Source organism: Zootoca vivipara, chromosome 1, assembly GCF_963506605.1.
Source record: "Zootoca vivipara chromosome 1, rZooViv1.1, whole genome shotgun sequence".
NCBI classification, from domain to species: Eukaryota; Metazoa; Chordata; class Lepidosauria; order Squamata; family Lacertidae; genus Zootoca; species Zootoca vivipara.
The window spans coordinates 50,424,743-50,439,556 of NC_083276.1; the positions used below are offsets into that span (position 1 = coordinate 50,424,743).

At 46.4% G+C, this 14,814-nt stretch overlaps 1 protein-coding gene across 10 annotated transcripts in view; it reads right to left on the bottom strand.

Annotated features, from left to right (window-relative positions):
- The window catches only part of LARGE2 (LARGE xylosyl- and glucuronyltransferase 2), a 56,440-nt gene that overhangs the window by 13,148 nt on the left and 28,478 nt on the right, over nucleotides 1–14,814 (bottom strand). For 7 of the 10 annotated variants that reach the window (XM_035115600.2, XM_035115526.2, XM_060274590.1 and 4 more), the window contains 5 exons: nucleotides 5,952–6,109; nucleotides 4,312–4,571; nucleotides 3,157–3,239; nucleotides 2,696–2,819; nucleotides 373–544 (listed from right to left, as the gene is read on the bottom strand). In XM_035115600.2, coding sequence (XP_034971491.1) covers nucleotides 373–544; nucleotides 2,696–2,819; nucleotides 3,157–3,239; nucleotides 4,312–4,571; nucleotides 5,952–6,069 — 757 coding nt within the window. In that variant the 5' untranslated portion in view covers nucleotides 6,070–6,109. Of the gene's footprint in view, nucleotides 1–372; nucleotides 545–2,695; nucleotides 2,820–3,156; nucleotides 3,240–4,311; nucleotides 4,572–5,951; nucleotides 6,110–14,506; nucleotides 14,813–14,814 lie in introns of those variants that run through there. The other 3 variants (XM_035115589.2, XM_035115579.2, XM_060274598.1) reach the window with 3 other exon arrangements.

Below are 14,814 nucleotides of genomic sequence, written 5' to 3' on the forward strand. Positions count from 1 at the left end.
CTTGTCAACAAGATGAGTACTCTGGAACTCACTCCCTAAGGATCATCCCTGCTGTATAATTTTCAAAGGAACAGAGTAAATGGAAAGACCACAGAGTAAGGAAAGAAACCCATTCAGTATCTGGGGCCACCAGAGCTGTCCTATACCATGAGCCATTGCCTCTGGAGAGGTGCTCATAGATGGTCAAAGGCTGGAGCAGGGAACTTGTGGCCCTCTAAAATGTTGCTGGACTATAACTCTCATTGTCCTTGAGCATCTGTCATGCTGACTGGGGCTGATGAGAGAGTTGGAGTCCTCAAAGCATCTTGGCGGGTCACAGATTCTCTGTTCCTGGTCTAAAGGATCCCCATTCCCCCAGTGGTCATCACTTACCCGAGAACTTCCCAAAGATGGCCCACAGTTCAGCAATGTCAGTGGCAAAGGTGATGTCTGTGTCCAGGACAATGACCTTGGAGAGATCAGAGGGGAGAGCCTTTGTGAGCGTCAATTTCATCAGCCCATAGATTCCAGAGTAGTGCTTGTTGGGGATCCAAGAGATGTCCGGCTGCAAAAAAAAAAAAGGGGGGGACATTTCAGAAAAGAACAGGCAGGCCAGCATCCGCATCACATGTCTGGTCCATAGCCAAGAAGCCTAAAATTGCTTGTTTCTATGGTTTGAGCAATGAGACAGTACTGAAAATGAGACCATGACACTAAACTACATAGTCTGTATGTCTTTGGTGAGATTTAGAAGCACTTCAAACAAATAAAGTGTTGTGGGAATGCTTTCAACTCCAAAGATGGTGCTTCCACATGGCACTCCTGTTTTGGAGGGCAGCGGAGTCGAGGCACAAAGCTCGCACACAAATGGAAGCCTCCATGCAAATGCAATTCCAAGCAGTCTCCATGTCCCTTGCCATACCTGTGAAACAGGCCTGCAAGTCTGCAAGAAGGTATCTGGGGACTAGCGAACTTCATCACCCTGGTCATTAATAATACTTCCTAATGGGCTATTCTACTGATATTTTTGTATTTTTATATTGTAAACCGCCCTGTGGATCTTTGGAAGAAGGGTGGTATAGAAATTTAAATAATAGATCCTGAAGCTGAGGCTCCAATACTTTGGCCACCTCATGAGAAGAGAAGACTCCCTGGAAAAGACCCTGATGTTGGGAAAGATGGGGGGCACAAGGAGAAGGGGAAGTCAGAGGATGAGATGGTTGGACAGTGTTCTCGAAGCTACGAACATGAGTTTGACCAAACTGCGGGAGGCAGTGGAAGACAGGAGTGCCTGGCGTGCTCTGGTCCATGGGGTCACGAAGAGTCGGACACGACTAAACGACTAAACAACAACATAGTGTGGCAAGACTTCAAAGGCATCTATGGACTCCCAATTCTGCTCTAGATTTCATGGCCCCTGTGTAAGAGACCCCCCCACTAAAAAGTCCCACCCCATCTTCAGTGAAAGCACATGGTCTGTTCAACCACAATCCACTTTCCTGTTTTCTCAAGGGTCAGAAATGTGAAAAAAATATGGAGTGTGGATCATTGCACTAAGCTTGGCTGGGTGAACCTTACCTGTCTAGATAGTTTTGGGTGCCAAACATATACCTGGGCACTGCCAAATGTCTTAGACGTGGCAGGAAAATGCATGTTCTCCCGCCCCAGATGTAATTTCACCTTCCTTCATCCAATTCAGCCAGAAACAATAGAGAGTGACTTTCTGATTCACAGCAGAATAAATAAGGCAACTCCATTATGTAAAATCTAAGAGCTTTAATCCCAAAACAACGAAATCAAAGAGTACGACTGCATACTCCTGGAATCCGGCTACTTTCAAATTTCAAACACAAATAAATTATGTTTCTATCCCTTCCTATTTTATTATGGGCAACAACTTGCACATAAAGTTTTGGCAAAAGCGAGAGCAGACTGCCTGGCACAGTCCCCACTGCTCATTAGGAACATTTCTGTGGCCTTGAAAAACTCCAGGTGTTGCTTCAGGGCTTCCTGCCTTAATCTTTCTGCCCTTCTGTCACTTTGCTGAAAGATTAGCATTCTTGGACATCAGAATCATGAAAGTGCATCATGCAATCATTTCAAGTGCAGATTTTGGCTGCTGTTCTGTTGCAAAGTTCTAGGTGACTTTAAGAATGATTCATGACCTTTTGGATCCATTCACATGCTTGGATCCAGCCACTATCCCTCAGGGGGCTCAATTCCAAGGAAAAATGTGTTTATTTATGTATATTGCATTTATTGTTTCTTAATTATGTTATTTAAAAAAGTATTATTCTTTTAGTAGCAGTAGTATTGTTTAGTTTTTAATGTGGAATTTGTATTTTATGTTTACGTGAACACACACAAATGCACACACACAAACACACTTCTCCCACCTCCCCAGATATGTAAACCACTTAGAGATTCCTGCTTGAATAACTGGTATGCAGCTTAACTTTATATATTTCTAAATCATTCAGATCCTGTCAAACAGGTGCTTCCCACTCTACAAACGAAATGACAATAGTAGCAAATGAGAGCACAGAAAACAATGGAAAGGGTTTGCGTCTCTCATCTCCAAGCAAGCCATTCCTACGGCAGGGCCTTCCCTAGAGAGCTGCTCCCTTCATGGAAAGAGGGTGTGGAGAGGGAAGGGAAGAGAGGGAGAGGGAACAAATGGAGAAAGAGAGAACGCGCCCAGCTTGATCTCCCTTGCCTTCAGGTCAGCAGCATTGTAGAAGCTAACATGAACAGAGGGCACCATCCAGGACTCAAACAACATCTGCAGGATCTTTTGGGCCACAGAGTCAGTGATGAGATGGAAGTGAAGAGGGTTCTTCCTGCCAAGGAAGGAAACAGTTAATGCTTGCAATAGTTGAAAGCAAGATGCAAAATACATCCAACTCTCTCATTTTACACACACACACACACACACGCAGCAGCTGATGCCTTACTGTGCCATATACCCTGGCAGCTGCATTTAAGTGAAACAGGATGTGGTCAGAGGACCCTAACTAGTCTTCACTTGTTCTGTCTTTCCCCAACACATCCAGAACTGCAGCTTGGAAGCAAAATCACAGAAAGTCATCCTATTTTAACCCTGTGTTCAAATCCTGGGAAACTCAGAAGCCTACCTGCTCAAAAGAAGAGCGGCCTTCCCCACCCCTCCAAGGTTACCTGTGGAAGAGGATGGATTTCACCAGGGTAACGACGTCCCGACTTGCATTGTATCCAGCACAGACAATTGCAATATGGAGAAGCTGTTCAGAAACACAAATATGCCATCAGGCCTGGCCCCCAACCACAATTCACTGCAAGAGATCCTCTCCCCTCCCTTCCCCTCCAAGTAGAGATTTTAGAAGCCGCTTCCCACAATACATGCAGAATCCACCTGTCCTGCCAGGGCCCTTTCTTCCTTCACCCAAGTCAGTAAAAAGGGTGAGCAGAGTGGTTGTTGTTGTTGTTTAGTCGTTTAGTCGTGTCCGACTCTTCGTGATCCCATGGACCATAGCACGCCAGGCACTCCTGTCTTGCACTGCCTCCCGCAGTTTGGTCAAACTCATGTTCGTAGCTTCGAGAACACTGTCCAACCATCTTGTCCTCTGTCGTCCCCTTCTCCTAGTGCCCTCAATCTTTCCCAACATCAGGGTCTTTCCCAAGGATTCTTCTCTTCTCATGAGGTGGCCAAAGTATTGGAGTCTCAGCTTCACGATCTGTCCTTCCAGGGAGCACTCAGGGCTGATTTCCTTAAGAATGGATAGGTTTGATCTTCTAGCAGTCCATGGGACTCTCAAGAGTCTCCTCCAGCACCATAATTCAAAAGCATCAGTGCTTTTTGGTAACTTTTCCCAAAGCAAAATGGATAATGCAAAACGTTGATGCAAAACCAACCAGAGTTAGAAACGGACATAGAAACCAGGCGCAAGCGAGGACTGCCTCCTTGCCCTCAGGGGATTATCATACCAACACGTATCTTAGGGTTCATAAAAGCATTACATTGTGAAATAAGTATCACAGTACCTACAGCAGGAAGTGGCAAGAGTGGGAATTATATGGCTACACCTATTATCTTAGGGCAAGGGCAGCCAACGTTACAGCCTCCAGAGGTTGAGAACTACACCTCCCACCACTCCCAACTATTCTAATGGGGATGATGGGATATGTAGTCCAAAACCTCTGGAAGGCACCATGTTGGCTACCCCCATCTTAGGGAACGAAACAGGTTGAGGAGCCTGAATAACAACACGCCTCTTGCTGTGTGACCTTCCACAGTTCTGCCATAACTATTTGCCTGCAAGGTGCCTTGGCAGCCAGTTGGGACGTCGCCTTTACCTCGCACTTCTGAACCATTCTCTGCTTGAGGCAGCCGGTGCGGTTGTCCCTTCCATCCTGGTCTTCTATGAACTGCGCTCCCTGCTGGCTGCTGTCCGTCCCATCCACAGCCTCGTCCTGCATCTGAGACTGGCTGAGTTGTAGCCTCAACAGCTGGTTTTCCTCTTCCACTTTCTGTACTTGGGACACCAAGGCCTCGTGGTTAAGGTATCGGCTTGACTGTTCTCCAAAGCAAGGCGGGAGCAGGAAGGAGCACCCATCTATAGAGGAGATCCCCCCCCAAAAAAAGAAAACATAAATAGGGGAGTGGTGAGAGGAGGAGGCTACATAGTCACTGAGCCTTTTGCACATACTTGAGTGAAACAAGACGGACAAGTGGGAAGAAGGATGAGAGCAGGAACAAATATTTTATGCAGGTTTGCTGGATTCATATAACGAGGTTGCAAAGTTCCAGCACTATAAAATATTCCCCCTATCTCTTTGCATAGTCCTACAATTTCCCTTTTTAGATTCAATTATATTGATTTCACCAGCTATATTTCTCTGCAGTCAAATGGACTCAATTTAAGACTATTCAATATGAATCTGAATGCTGCTCCTCAAGAGGGTGAATGTGAATCTGAACACTCAAGAGTTAATGTACACTATCACCCCACACCATGAATGAGATGGGCAAGAAAGAAGAGAGTGGCAAAACAGGAAGGGGCATAGCTCTGCCTCTAGCTTCTCCATTCATAACTTTGTGGCCAGAGAGTAGTACTGTGTTAATGCAACCTTAGAAAACAATAACAATACTCTGAAAACCCAGCTCTCGTTCTCTCTGCAATGTATTTTCTGGAGAGATCTGCCATTGACATCAGCGAGGGAGGGGAAAGGAGGCAACGCCCTCAAGCCCTCTCCAGTGAAGACTCTCTAACTGCCATAAAGGCAAATGCCAGGGAGAAGAACCACACGACGGATGGAGTCCCAGCATTCCCAAGCTGAACATTATTACCAGCCTGGATTGATCCAAGGAGGGCTTGCTCATAATACTGGCCCTCTTCAGAGAGAGGCCATCAGGTGCAAAGGGGAAAGGGTCTGTTGGTAAGTTCTAGTGTAGAAGATCCAAAGGTTTACAAGCTGCCTTGAATGCTGAGAAGCTGGGAACTAAATATGTTATTTGGTTACTGTTTTTAAATTTCTGAAATTGGAAATCTGGCCCATTCTTCATCATATATGAGAGGGATCAGCTCCTATGTGTTTGGGCTATGAGAAATTCACATGCATCCAAGCAAGGCAATGGAACCACTCTTTTGTCACCTTAATGTCTGGAGGAGGTGGACTCTCTTTCATGGAAGGCTTTTAAAACAGTCTGTCGGGGATTCTTTAGCTGTAATTCCTGCATTGCAGGGAGTTGGACTACATGACCCTTGGGGTTCCTTCCAACTCTACAATTCTAGGAAAGCTTTCCTAATCCTATTACGCAGGAGGAAACAGAGGCCACCCTTTGCCCAAAGGGAGTTGGCAGTATACCTGCAATTCCGCTCTGGAGTCCCAACTCCCACCCACATGTACAGCTGCCACAGGGCAAATCTGTGGCACATGCTTTCATCACACCACCACCCTTCGGTTGTCCATAGGCCATCCTTGCCCTCACTCACACTCCAGATTACCCATAAAGAGGTAGAGCCATGAGATGAGGAAGACCAGGGTCACTGTGGCAAGCAGCAGCTTCAGCTTCCCACGCCAGGGGCACAGCATGATGGTGGCAAAGGTCATGTGGGCAGGCTTAGCCGCACCGGAGCCAGCATCCTACACCCTGCAAGAGAAGAACAAAAGAGTGAACCAAAAATGTTAACCGGCGGAATTGATCCTCAAAATGGAAAATGAGGACTTTGCTAGACTTGGCTTTCCAGAACCAGCAACAGCAGCAGTAAGCAGCTGAAACATTTGCCCCCAAGTTAATAATAATAAAATAATAAAATAATAAAATCCATCAAACATTAAAAGCTTCCCTAAACAGGGCTGCCTTGAGATGCCTTCTAAAGGTCTGGTAATTGTTGTTCTCTTTGACCTCTAGTGGGAGGGCATTCCACAGGGTGGGTGCCACTACCGAGAAGGCCCTCTGCCTGGTTCCCTGTAACTTGGCTTCTCGTAGCGAGGGAACCGCCAGAAGGCCCTCGGCGCTGGACCTCAGTGTCCAGACAGAACGATGGGGGTGGAGAAGTTTGGGTGAAATGGGCTTTGTTCTGATGAGAGTCCACAGCCTATGCATTTTGCACCAGCACAGTCTCCTGACTTGAGGTCAACAGCCACATCCTCCTCTCCCATGAAGCCTCCCCAGTAGCGGGGGCCTCATTCATTCTCCAAAATGGCCAAGGGTGTCTTGAAACATGCTGGAACTGCAATAGGTGTCACCAGGACTTCTAATAGCATTTGTGGGCACTGACAGCAAGCTGATGATCACATCTGAGGAAGCCAATAAGTCCTCTCTGATTCCCACCAGCCAGGATTTGGAAAAGCAAAAAGGACCCTACTCTTTCAACTCCCTTGGCTTAGCAGTAGATAATTTCCCAGTAGGAACTTGCCAAACAAAACTCCTTGAACTCTCAGCTGTGTGCTTCATTCCACCCTAATCAGCATATGATCCCCTTAAAATCACCTGAGTCACCCAAGCTGAACCCAGTTCTAAAGACGCACTGCAAAGGGTAACATGGAGGTCTGTTGTTTTAACATATGTTGCTGAAAATAATGCACACAGAGAAGACTTAACCCCCATAGAGGAGAGACAGCTGGCTGTATCATACACTCACCAGCTGTCTATTGCCATGCACATCTTCAAGAAAAGCCCCTGATATCAGAGGTCCTCCAAACTCACAGCCCTTGCCACTTAACCCAGCACTCCTTTGTTCAGCAGAGGCAATTCAGCAATACTTTCTTCCCAAGAGAAACTTGCAGCCCAGAGTATGAACAACAGCCAGTGCAGGTCATTGGAAACAGTGTTTGGTTTGGAGATAAGTTAGATGGCCTTGCTCGGCCATGAAGCTCACTGAGTGGCCTTTGGTAAAACATTATCTCTCAAACTAGCTCAATTCACGGAATTATTGTGGGGACAAGGATTCCAAAGCACTTTATTATGCTGAAAAGGGCTACAGAAGTGATAAAATTAATACCTACATTTCTATTTAACAGCTTGACCAGAGCAATCTTGCGCTACTAAGCTTGACCAGAGCAATCTTGCGCTACTAAACCCTGGTCTGTTGAAACACAGATTTGTCAGTGTGTGCATGGCTCAAACCCTGTTTTCAAAGATAGGGCCCAAAGTTTTACTCTGCAGCATCAAAATGAGAGCACGGAAGAACGGCAATGTGGAGATGCTATCGGAACTGTGATGCAAACCAAGAGAAAGGAACTCAAAATCAAAAGTGCAAAGAAGTTGCTCTGTGCCTTCCTGCCTGAATCAGTAGCGGAGAGAAAGGCAACAGTGATGGTGCATAAATGGCTGGACTGCCACAAACCAACAAGCAAAATCCCCAGGTTGCTTATGCTTCAGGTGCGCCCTACCAGGCGGGCTTGCAGTCTTCACTGTGCCCCAGGTTGGTTGTACTTCATGGGTGCTGATGGGTGCTGATGCACAACTGAGCTGCTGACATCTGAACCTCACGGCTGACACAGAATTTGGTGTTCTGGTGGCAGGAGCGATATCAGTGCTGTTCCCAGTTTGAGAGTGCTCATGCCACTTCCTGTCACCTTGGTGCTTCAGAAAATGCACATTCACACACACACACACAGCCTTTGATGCTGGCAATGCAACTGCAAATGTTCCAGAATCAGCAGCTCCCTTCAGTGATGTGAGAGGCAAGTGGAGTATATACCTCGGCTGTTCTATTTGGGAGTCTGCAGAGTCAGCTATATGGAAGCCACATTTAAGCTTATTTCCATTTACTACCACATTCAAGTTTTCTAAAGCGAACAGAACATGTATTAAAATCCAACAGAATAAACGGAATGTCAAACAAGATGGGGAAAGGCAAGAGGAAATGATTGAAGGAGGCGGGACACACAAAGCAAGCAGGGCCTTTTAGCTTCAAAGCTATGTTTCATCTCTGCCATGTGATTTTATACTGCTTTCACTTATTTTTGTTGCTAATATGTATATGCTCTTTTTTATTATTTTTCCTCGACCATGTAAGCCAGGCATCCCCAAACTGCGGCCCTCCAGATGTTTTGGCCTACAACTCTCATGATCCCTAGCTAACAGGACCAGTGGTCAGGGATGATGGGGGTTGTAGTCCAAAACATCTGGAGGGCCGAAGTTTGGGGGTGCCTGTAAGCCATACTGAAAAGCAGCAGGATATAAATATCTAAATAAATAATATTTTAATGGAAGAGGAAAAACAGGTAACCTGTGGCCCTCCAGATGATGTTCAATTCCCATCAGTCCCAGCTCAAATGGCCACTAGTAAGATGGGGAGGTGTAGTCCAGCAACAGCTGGAAGAACAGGGTTAGTTACCCTTCCATTAAGGAATGGGAGACAGACAGTTTTAACCCAAGAGGCACAACTAATTCTCTCCTGCATAAGCCTCACTGAAATGAGCTCCATATCAATGGAGCGTGTGAAAGAAAACATCCTGGGTGCTGGTTCCCCATCTTTACCCATGGAATTTGGGCCTTTGGCCCCCAGGCACCAACATCTCTTAGGGCAGCCCTGATCTGATATAGTCCCTGGCAAAGCTGTCTTGCAGATCTCACGTTAAGTGGGCCCATCAGTAAAAACCATCAGACGATGAACAGATGCTGCAGTCTTGGGCTGCACCTTTTAATTGGCAGAGCATCGGAAAAATTTAGCTGGCCAACAGGGACCAATTTTAAATCTATGAACCTTTAAAACAAGTGGGACTGTGAGTTAAGGGAATAGCACTTGGGGGCAATGTTGGTGTGCCATTCATTTGGCTAATGTGTACCTAGCTTTTGCTTATTTTTATTTACACACACACAGACCTTACACTTCACTATCTCATTAATGAACCTAGATTTGGCTTTGGGTAGTTAAAAGACGCCTGCTTCTTGGGAGAAAAGCAATGACAAACCTAGACAGCATCTTAAAAAGCAGAGACATCACCTTGCCAACAAAGGTCCGTATAGTTTCAGCTAGTGCTGTATGGAAGTGAGAGCTGGACCATAAAGAAGGTTGATCGCCGAAGAATTGATGCTTTTGAATTATGGTGCTGGAGGAGACTCTTGAGAGTCCCATGGACTGCAAGAAGATCAAACCTATCCATTCTGAAGGAAATCAGCCCTGAGTGCTCACTGGAAAGACAGATCCTGAAGCTGAGGCTCCAATACTTTGGCCACCTCATGAGAAGAGAAGACTCCCTGGATTTAAATGGGTAAACGCTGTAGAATTAGTAGTTTTCAGTCATCAGAGAATGGGTACATGTACAGAGCTGTCAGAAATCTCCAAAAAGAACAGTAACATAGAAATCCCATTATCTAGACTTGGAGGCATCTTTCCCCATGCCCATAAGTGGCTGAATCCAGTCTCATTCTACAGTGACTGGCAAGCATTAAAGGAAAGCAAGAGTTTCTCATGTGATTTTTTTTCTAGCTTAGCATCCTGCTGTTCACAAAGCTAATCCTTAAACCCTCCAGTCTCCAACGAGCCTGCTGCATTCCTCAGAGACCCATGAGGCAATTACCAACCAGACAGAGGCTCCATTTAGGTTGAAGGGTCACTGGCTAAACCAAGTGGAAAACGCATTCATGACTGTTCCCTGATCTTCCTCATTTCCCTGCTCACCGGAGTGCAAAGGCATCAACAGCTGTACCTTCCCATTAACATCGTGTGTCTAAAACAAACAAACAAAAAACCCTACCCCAGACCAGACAGTCTCTCATGGGTTTCATTTCTTACTTGCATATATGCAAGTATTTGTTCATTTATTTTGCAAAGGAACAGGGAAAGCACCTGCTATAATCAGTGCATTAAGGGGAGAAGGCATTGCTGTGTGTTTACCTCCTTAAAACTTTTACAGAACCAACTCCAAGCATCACAGATCTGTTACCCAGCATTGCTTCAAAGGGTGGGTGGGGGAGCCCAGATTTTGTTGTAAAGGACATAAGCCTTGGGGTGATATGCGGAGAGCAGAAAAGAGGGTGCATGATTGGAGACTACCATATTCACAAACAATGATTCCCACAGCCTATTGTGGTGCATATTCTTTGAAGGGCTCTATTTGAACAGAACTGTAAGGTTTATTTTCTATTATACAAGACGTGCAACTGGGTTTGTGGACCAGGTTATGATTTCCTAACACTTCAGTTCCCCCACAGGGTAGAGTTATAAGCCACACCACCCATGCTGCATAGCCCTCATTAGCAGCAGCCTCTCGGAACAAGGTGGCCATATCAAAGGCAGCTGCATTCATACTGTGATCTGGAAAAGCCTGGGCTTCCTTGAAAAGGGCTCCTCAGCAAGATGATCAAGAAAGAGACAGGATTTCCCATCACAGATCATCTTTTGCTGTAACGTACATCTGTAGTGATGTGAAAGCCCTGAATATAGGAAGTTTACAATACAAACCACCATTCTAAGGTTGAGTTTAAAACCCAATCACTCCCATCTTGCCCTGCATTCTCCCTGCTTTGTTGCTCTTTTTTATTTTATTTTATTACATTTATATCCCACCTTTCTTCCGTCCAGGCACTGCCCAGAGCCAGACCTGTTTAGCTTCAGCCAAGTGGTGGTCTCATGCGGTGCCTGGGGGCCATATCCTAGGGACTATGTGACTTCCATGGCAAGGACTTTGGAGACAGGAACCCTGCTTCTAAGCTGCACTGTACAAAACTGTGACCTGCCCCCAACTCTTGGGATGGGGCTGACTTCAGTTCCAAAGTTCTAAAAGAGGTTTTTAGAAAGGTAAGAGCACTTAATTATAAATTGGGTGACTCTTGGTGGGGAAGGGTGTCTCTCTTGGGAAAAAAAGGGGGGTTGCCTTTAATAAAATAACAGTTGAGATTCTGCCTGCAAGTGAGCTTTCCAGTGGTATTTGACTGTGTAAACACATCCACATACTATCAGTGATAACTATGCTAAAGCAAGGGGAGTTATGCGACAAGCTGAAGGAATGCAATGTGTGTGAATAACTCCCAATTTTATTCAGGCTGCGAACTCGAAGGGATCAGGTTGAACTTTTGCAGCCTCATTAGTTTGCCCAGTAAGCTGTGGATTCCAAGGCAAATGAGAAGGGCCTCCCACACCTCTCCTTCATGCTACAAAGCTTAATCTCTCACTGCCGGGAGATGCATATTGTTAGTGTTTAGGTATCCAAAATGCCAGATTTCCAGGATGTGTATGGACATGTTGGCGAGGCCCCTCTGTCAGGTTCTAATCCCATAACTTTGTTCCAGGAGAAAGGCAATGCCCCATAGCTTGATCGCTGCCCCACAACCTAAAATCCTAGATAAGAACAGCGAAAAGCATTCACATATTGTCTTTCCACCCCCATACAGTGGAATCTCCGCAAAAGGGCTGCCTTACTTAAGAAACCTATTAGTGTGCACATCAGATGAACATTACTGGTACATGCATCCACTCACTTTGCTGAACACAGTGCAGATTCATGTTCTTTTTATTTATAACACTTGTCCGCAAAAGGAAGGCAAATGCTCATGTAAACATTTAGGAAAAGGAGTTGCAAAAAGGCCATAAAGCCACTTGTGTGCTAATATTAATCTACAGTGGTACCTCGGTTTAAGTACACAATTGGTTCCAAACGTCTGTACTTAACCTGAAGCGTACTTAACCTGAAGCGAACTTTCCCATTGAAAGTAATGGAAAGTGGATTAATCCAGACTTAAACTGAAAGTATTCAAACTGAAACGTACTTATATAGCTTCTGGGCAAGTGACAGAATAATGACTCCATGCCTGAGATTTGCATAACGACAGCTGGAGGTTGTGTGCTGGAACTTTTCTTTAGTCATAGGACTAAAAAAAAAAAAAGCCTGGATTACTAGCCAGTCATCCATTCAGAGCCCTTGTGCCTATTGATGCACAGAACTTTTGATGAGTCTTTAGAGTTGGAGGAGGGGAGAGAAGGTGTGTAAGGTCTGTAGGCAAAGGAACTGCTCTCCATACCATTTGTAAGGATTGCTCAATGAAAGAGACATGCAGCGCTGCTGTTCAAACAAATAATGAAGCCCATCACACAGCAGGGGATTGATTCACTGCGCCACAACTGCAACCCTTTCCTATGGTGGACCCCTGCAGTGCCCAGATGCAGAGGCCCCCAAATCCTCACATATCCTAGAAACAAGACAAGCAACTTTGAGGAGCCTTTTAAGTGAGGCTGCCTGGATATAGGTCAGGTGCACTGAGCTGGGGTAGAAGCTCTAGGAAGCAGCAAGTGCCAGCATGACACCCAGTTTCATAATCCCTTCTCCTGCTGACATCATCATTGCTGGAGGGCACACCAACTGCTGAAACCCTGCTTTCTTGATCTTTCCAATAAAACCACTGTGCCAGCTAGATGCAATAGAAATATCTCTAAGTGTCAGGAGAAGACTCACGGGCTGTGCAGATCGCGGCCTAGAGGAAGAGGGATGAAAGAAAGTGATAGTTTGCGGGAAGGAAATAAGGTACAAGGAAAATAAGAGAAGAAATTACAGAAGACACAGACACAGACGCACACCCCTATCTTCATTTGAGAGGCATGTAGAGGAAAGGAAAACAAAAGAAAAAGCTTTCATCAGCAAATGGGGAGGGCATCACAATACTTCCAGAACAAATGTTTCTACTTAGCTTGAGAAAAGCGAAGTGATGGGACATCTCTGCCACAAGGAAAAAGCTTCCTTCCAAATATGGCTTAGACCTCAGTAGAAAATGATGCCAGTAATTGCCAGCGGATTATGGCAAACTCTGCTCCACCTGGCACCATTTCGTGACTGGTTCTGCCCCCGCACCACCATTTTGTAGCTGGTGGGCCTCCGTAATTTTCAGCGGTCTCACGTGGGCTTTAGAGTTGGAAAGTTCGAGGACCGACCCCTGTTCTAGGAGACACTGCCTTACACCAAACAGCTACAGGATCATAGAAAACTGGCTAATTATGAAGACGACTGGAGGATGTTCCTAATTCTTAGGAAAGGCTATAGTAGATCAGTAGCAGATCACACACTTTGCATGTAACCATTCAATCATTTGAACCACCAGCTCAGGTTGATGCTGCACAGAAGCAGTGCCGATTAATGTGGGCACCCTGAACAGAGGCACCAATGCCCAGTCTTCCATGAACCACCCTTCACTGCTATGCACACACGTCCCAATATCAAGTTTTATTTATTAAAAGCACGTTACCTAGCTATTGAGTGGAAACAGCGTCTTAGATGTTACCAATAACAAGGTAGGCAACCCCTTCCCGTTCTAATCTAAAAGATGTGACACAAGGGGGAGGGGGGTTGAGGTTGGGAAGAGGCAAGCAACGTCAAGCAGCAACGAAGTTACAAAGTTCTTCCGATCAGCTTGAATGAGAAAGGGAGCGAGAGGAGGAGTTAGAAGTCGGTCTCTTTGAGGTAACCAAACATTAAGAGGTTTCCTGGAGGTGTACAGCTCTACTGGTGGGTCCCTTTTTTGTTCAGTCCTGTTCGAGAAACCCGCCACACAAACTCACTCATTCACAAAATGGGTTTAGGAAAAGAGCGAAGACCTAACCTGCGCGGCCCACCTTCCGTAGTGGCTTGTGAGTGAGCGGGTCGCCAGAACCGCGCGGGAGCGACGTGCCCTTCACGGGCCAGTAAACATAGCTGCTAGGAAAGAGGAACAACAAGTCGGGGAAACGAATGCAGCTGGGGCGGTTTCATACTAGAGAGATTAAGGAAGTTTCAAGGGTCCTGGAAACCAGCTCAATAGCGAGCGCACTTTCATTGAATGCTGGGGGGGGGGGGAGAGAGAGAGAGAGAGACCCCACCCCAAACACCACTACGGCGGTGCCGTGCGCTCTGCGCCCCCGTGATTGCCTTCCGCAACCCTGATTACGCGCGAGGTAACAAGCAAGGACGCAGCGCGATCTCTCGCCGACGGGGAAGTTGGTGAGAGGCGCCACCGGCGTTGCTTCACAGGGAACTCCGAGCCTCTGCATCTGGCCCGACGATCCTCTCCCCTCCTCCAATTTCCTTCCCACCTGCTGCAGGCGCTCACAGCAAGCCCAGGTGTCCTTACCTGGCTTTTGTCTTCGGGCCGACTCCCCCCGGCCCTGAGCTTTGCGCGCAGGCAGCCCACAGACAGCAGCGCCCTTTTCTACGCTTCCTCTGCCCTCTTTTCCTTGCTTGCACACGCCTCCCTTTGGGATCAGTCACTTTCCTCTCCCCTCTTTTGTTAATTCCCGGAGCAGAGGCCTCCCCTCCCCGGAAGGCGAAGAACAAAAGGAAAGCCCACAAAAGAAAAAGAGAAAAAGGTTACGTTAACTTTCTGCTCAGCCATCGCAAAGTCGCCCAGGGCGAAGGGGTACCCGCCTGCTCCGCCTCCCC